A 4,358-nucleotide genomic window follows, 5' to 3' on the forward strand; every position below is an offset into this window, starting at 1 on the left:
ACAAACACGAGTTATTGTTGAAATAGTGGGAACAGATTCAATGGAGAAGGGCGGAGTCATCGGTGGGTTGAGACCCAGCGGGAGGATATGAGGCCTAGAGGCCCGAGTCGTACTATGTGGTTTGCTTCTTCGACACACAGATTTGGAAAGGAGGTTTTTGTTAACTTATTCGCACTATGGGTTGAGGTCCAGCCGGAAATCTAGAGAACTAGCGGGTTGTCTAGAGGTTCAGTGGGAGGTCTGGAGGCCCGGCGGGGGGTCTAGAGGCCCGGCATGATGTAGGCGATGTTGTGCAGGGTGTCCCGCATGAGCGCCGGCGGCGGCGCGATGGCGGGCACGGCGCGCGCCACGGCCAGCAGCGGGGGGTCTAGAGGCCCGGCGGGGGGTCTAGAGGCCCGGCATGATGTAGGCGATGTTGTGCAGGGTGTCCCGCATGAGCGCCGGCGGCGGCGCGATGGCGGGCACGGCGCGCGCCACGGCCAGCAGCGGGGGGTCTAGAGGCCCGGCGGGGGGTCTAGAGGCCCGGCATGATGTAGGCGATGTTGTGCAGGGTGTCCCGCATGAGCGCCGGCGGCGGCGCGATGGCGGGCACGGCGCGCGCCACGGCCAGCAGCGGGGGGTCTAGAGGCCCGGCGGGGGGTCTAGAGGCCCGGCATGATGTAGGCGATGTTGTGCAGGGTGTCCCGCATGAGCGCCGGCGGCGGCGCGATGGCGGGCACGGCGCGCGCCACGGCCAGCAGCGGGGGGTCTAGAGGCCCGGCGGGGGGTCTAGAGGCCCGGCATGATGTAGGCGATGTTGTGCAGGGTGTCCCGCATGAGCGCCGGCGGCGGCGCGATGGCGGGCACGGCGCGCGCCACGGCCAGCAGCGGGGGGTCTAGAGGCCCGGCGGGGGGTCTAGAGGCCCGGCATGATGTAGGCGATGTTGTGCAGGGTGTCCCGCATGAGCGCCGGCGGCGGCGCGATGGCGGGCACGGCGCGCGCCACGGCCAGCAGCGGGGGGTCTAGAGGCCCGGCGGGGGGTCTAGAGGCCCGGCATGATGTAGGCGATGTTGTGCAGGGTGTCCCGCATGAGCGCCGGCGGCGGCGCGATGGCGGGCACGGCGCGCGCCACGGCCAGCAGCGGGGGGTCTAGAGGCCCGGCGGGGGGTCTAGAGGCCCGGCATGATGTAGGCGATGTTGTGCAGGGTGTCCCGCATGAGCGCCGGCGGCGGCGCGATGGCGGGCACGGCGCGCGCCACGGCCAGCAGCGGGGGGTCTAGAGGCCCGGCGGGGGGTCTAGAGGCCCGGCATGATGTAGGCGATGTTGTGCAGGGTGTCCCGCATGAGCGCCGGCGGCGGCGCGATGGCGGGCACGGCGCGCGCCACGGCCAGCAGCGGGGGGTCTAGAGGCCCGGCGGGGGGTCTAGAGGCCCGGCATGATGTAGGCGATGTTGTGCAGGGTGTCCCGCATGAGCGCCGGCGGCGGCGCGATGGCGGGCACGGCGCGCGCCACGGCCAGCAGCGGGGGGTCTAGAGGCCCGGCGGGGGGTCTAGAGGCCCGGCATGATGTAGGCGATGTTGTGCAGGGTGTCCCGCATGAGCGCCGGCGGCGGCGCGATGGCGGGCACGGCGCGCGCCACGGCCAGCAGCGGGGGGTCTAGAGGCCCGGCGGGGGGTCTAGAGGCCCGGCATGATGTAGGCGATGTTGTGCAGGGTGTCCCGCATGAGCGCCGGCGGCGGCGCGATGGCGGGCACGGCGCGCGCCACGGCCAGCAGCGGGGGGTCTAGAGGCCCGGCGGGGGGTCTAGAGGCCCGGCATGATGTAGGCGATGTTGTGCAGGGTGTCCCGCATGAGCGCCGGCGGCGGCGCGATGGCGGGCACGGCGCGCGCCACGGCCAGCAGCGGGGGGTCTAGAGGCCCGGCGGGGGGTCTAGAGGCCCGGCATGATGTAGGCGATGTTGTGCAGGGTGTCCCGCATGAGCGCCGGCGGCGGCGCGATGGCGGGCACGGCGCGCGCCACGGCCAGCAGCGGGGGGTCTAGAGGCCCGGCGGGGGGTCTAGAGGCCCGGCATGATGTAGGCGATGTTGTGCAGGGTGTCCCGCATGAGCGCCGGCGGCGGCGCGATGGCGGGCACGGCGCGCGCCACGGCCAGCAGCGGGGGGTCTAGAGGCCCGGCGGGGGGTCTAGAGGCCCGGCATGATGTAGGCGATGTTGTGCAGGGTGTCCCGCATGAGCGCCGGCGGCGGCGCGATGGCGGGCACGGCGCGCGCCACGGCCAGCAGCGGGGGGTCTAGAGGCCCGGCGGGGGGTCTAGAGGCCCGGCATGATGTAGGCGATGTTGTGCAGGGTGTCCCGCATGAGCGCCGGCGGCGGCGCGATGGCGGGCACGGCGCGCGCCACGGCCAGCAGCGGGGGGTCTAGAGGCCCGGCGGGGGGTCTAGAGGCCCGGCATGATGTAGGCGATGTTGTGCAGGGTGTCCCGCATGAGCGCCGGCGGCGGCGCGATGGCGGGCACGGCGCGCGCCACGGCCAGCAGCGGGGGGTCTAGAGGCCCGGCGGGGGGTCTAGAGGCCCGGCATGATGTAGGCGATGTTGTGCAGGGTGTCCCGCATGAGCGCCGGCGGCGGCGCGATGGCGGGCACGGCGCGCGCCACGGCCAGCAGCGGGGGGTCTAGAGGCCCGGCGGGGGGTCTAGAGGCCCGGCATGATGTAGGCGATGTTGTGCAGGGTGTCCCGCATGAGCGCCGGCGGCGGCGCGATGGCGGGCACGGCGCGCGCCACGGCCAGCAGCGGGGGGTCTAGAGGCCCGGCGGGGGGTCTAGAGGCCCGGCATGATGTAGGCGATGTTGTGCAGGGTGTCCCGCATGAGCGCCGGCGGCGGCGCGATGGCGGGCACGGCGCGCGCCACGGCCAGCAGCGGCGCCAGCGAGCACAGCAGCGTGTCCAGCAGCACCGACACGGAGCCCGACACGGCGATCTGGCCCTGCGGACACAGCTCGGGTCTGTCCTCGGGTCCTCGGGGACCCCACGGCTACGTGTTGACTATTCCGGCTAAATACACTGAAGATCACGGCTAAATAGTACCGTTTCAAGCAGTGTTGAGTTCTCGTGGTGAGTGAGGTGACCAGAGTTCTGGGGGGACTGGGGATAGGGTTAGAGACGCGCTTGCGATGCTTCTAGTGTTATTTGTCTATAGGCTACGGTAACCGCTTACCACCAGTTGAGCCGTATGCTTGTTTACTGAACTAGTCGTATAAAAAAATACCAATGATATCAAACCTCATGTTCTTTGAGCCGTTCTCCTATGATAGCCAGGCTCTCTCCCAACAAGCGGAGATGGGCAGCCACTTCCGCTGCCCCACATCCAGACATACGGTATACTCCTGCATTAGCACTGCTCGATCCACTCACTGGCTGTAATAATAAATAATTATATGAGTTTAGAGTTATCAGCACAGACATTAAGCTCAAAAGTTCGTGTCGTAAACAGAAAATAGTATCGTTCAGTAAAAAATAAAAAATAAATTGAAAAAAGAGTGTGCTTTAGACCACACGACTGAAGTAAAACTTCTTCAACTCCCATCTAACTTATATCTCCCTCTCAACTTCCGTTTGCCTCGCCCGATCACACTTTTCATAACACTCTCGTTATGCAATCACCAGCTTACTCTGCAAGTCAAGCGTGCCTATGGAATTTTTACTTCAAAAATGTAAAGTATGTAATAGTAAAGGTGTGAGCACAAATTTTATTTCTCTCTTTCTGTCATAGCCAGTTACGTTTCATTACTTCAGTCGTGTGGTATAAAGCACACTTGTTTTTTTTTTTTTAATTGTTAAGTCAATTATCAAATAAATCACTAGACAACATCACAATATCCGTCAACCTGACGATACGTAACGTACACAAACATAAACAAACGAAATAGACTCAATGATACTAAAGTGATTAGGGTGTTGGTATAGTTACCACAAGTGCTTGGTGTGGTGGTGTGGTGGGCGCGGCTCTCGGAGGGGCCCGGCCACTCGAGGGCCTACCGGGGCCTTGGTTAGGAGGGGGACGTACACCTGGAATCATTTTTTACTTTATTTTCTTACTACCTGTCCCATGATTTAACGCATATTAATTAGAGAAAAAAAAATTTAGCGCGTTTAAACAAACAAACAAACATTTAAACTTTATAATATATATATAACTATATAGATACTGTGAAATATTGTAAAAAATGTGTGTTTAGTATAGTTATCAATTTCAGTTTCTTTAAAAAACTTTAATCAAGTAAGGAACACAAGACAACATTATCCAATTTGATACAGTAGTTCACAGGTGCACATACATACACTCGGGCAATTAATTTTTGTTTATGTAGAGGAAAAAA

At 62.6% G+C, this 4,358-nt stretch overlaps 1 protein-coding gene across 1 annotated transcript in view; it reads right to left on the reverse strand.

Moving 5' to 3' along the window:
* Window positions 1–2,773: 2,773 nt before the first annotated feature.
* LOC123668145 overlaps window positions 2,774–4,358 on the reverse strand; it is a 3,966-nt gene continuing 2,381 nt past the window's right edge. The window contains exons 4-6 of the mRNA XM_045601936.1: window positions 3,950–4,058; window positions 3,262–3,396; window positions 2,774–2,965 (exon numbers count right to left, since the gene is read on the reverse strand). Coding sequence (XP_045457892.1) covers window positions 2,801–2,965; window positions 3,262–3,396; window positions 3,950–4,058 — 409 coding nt within the window. The 3' untranslated portion in view covers window positions 2,774–2,800. The remainder of the gene's footprint in view (window positions 2,966–3,261; window positions 3,397–3,949; window positions 4,059–4,358) is intronic.

This window comes from Melitaea cinxia, chromosome 30 (genome assembly GCF_905220565.1).
Source record: "Melitaea cinxia chromosome 30, ilMelCinx1.1, whole genome shotgun sequence".
In the NCBI taxonomy this organism is placed as follows: Eukaryota; Metazoa; Arthropoda; class Insecta; order Lepidoptera; family Nymphalidae; genus Melitaea; species Melitaea cinxia.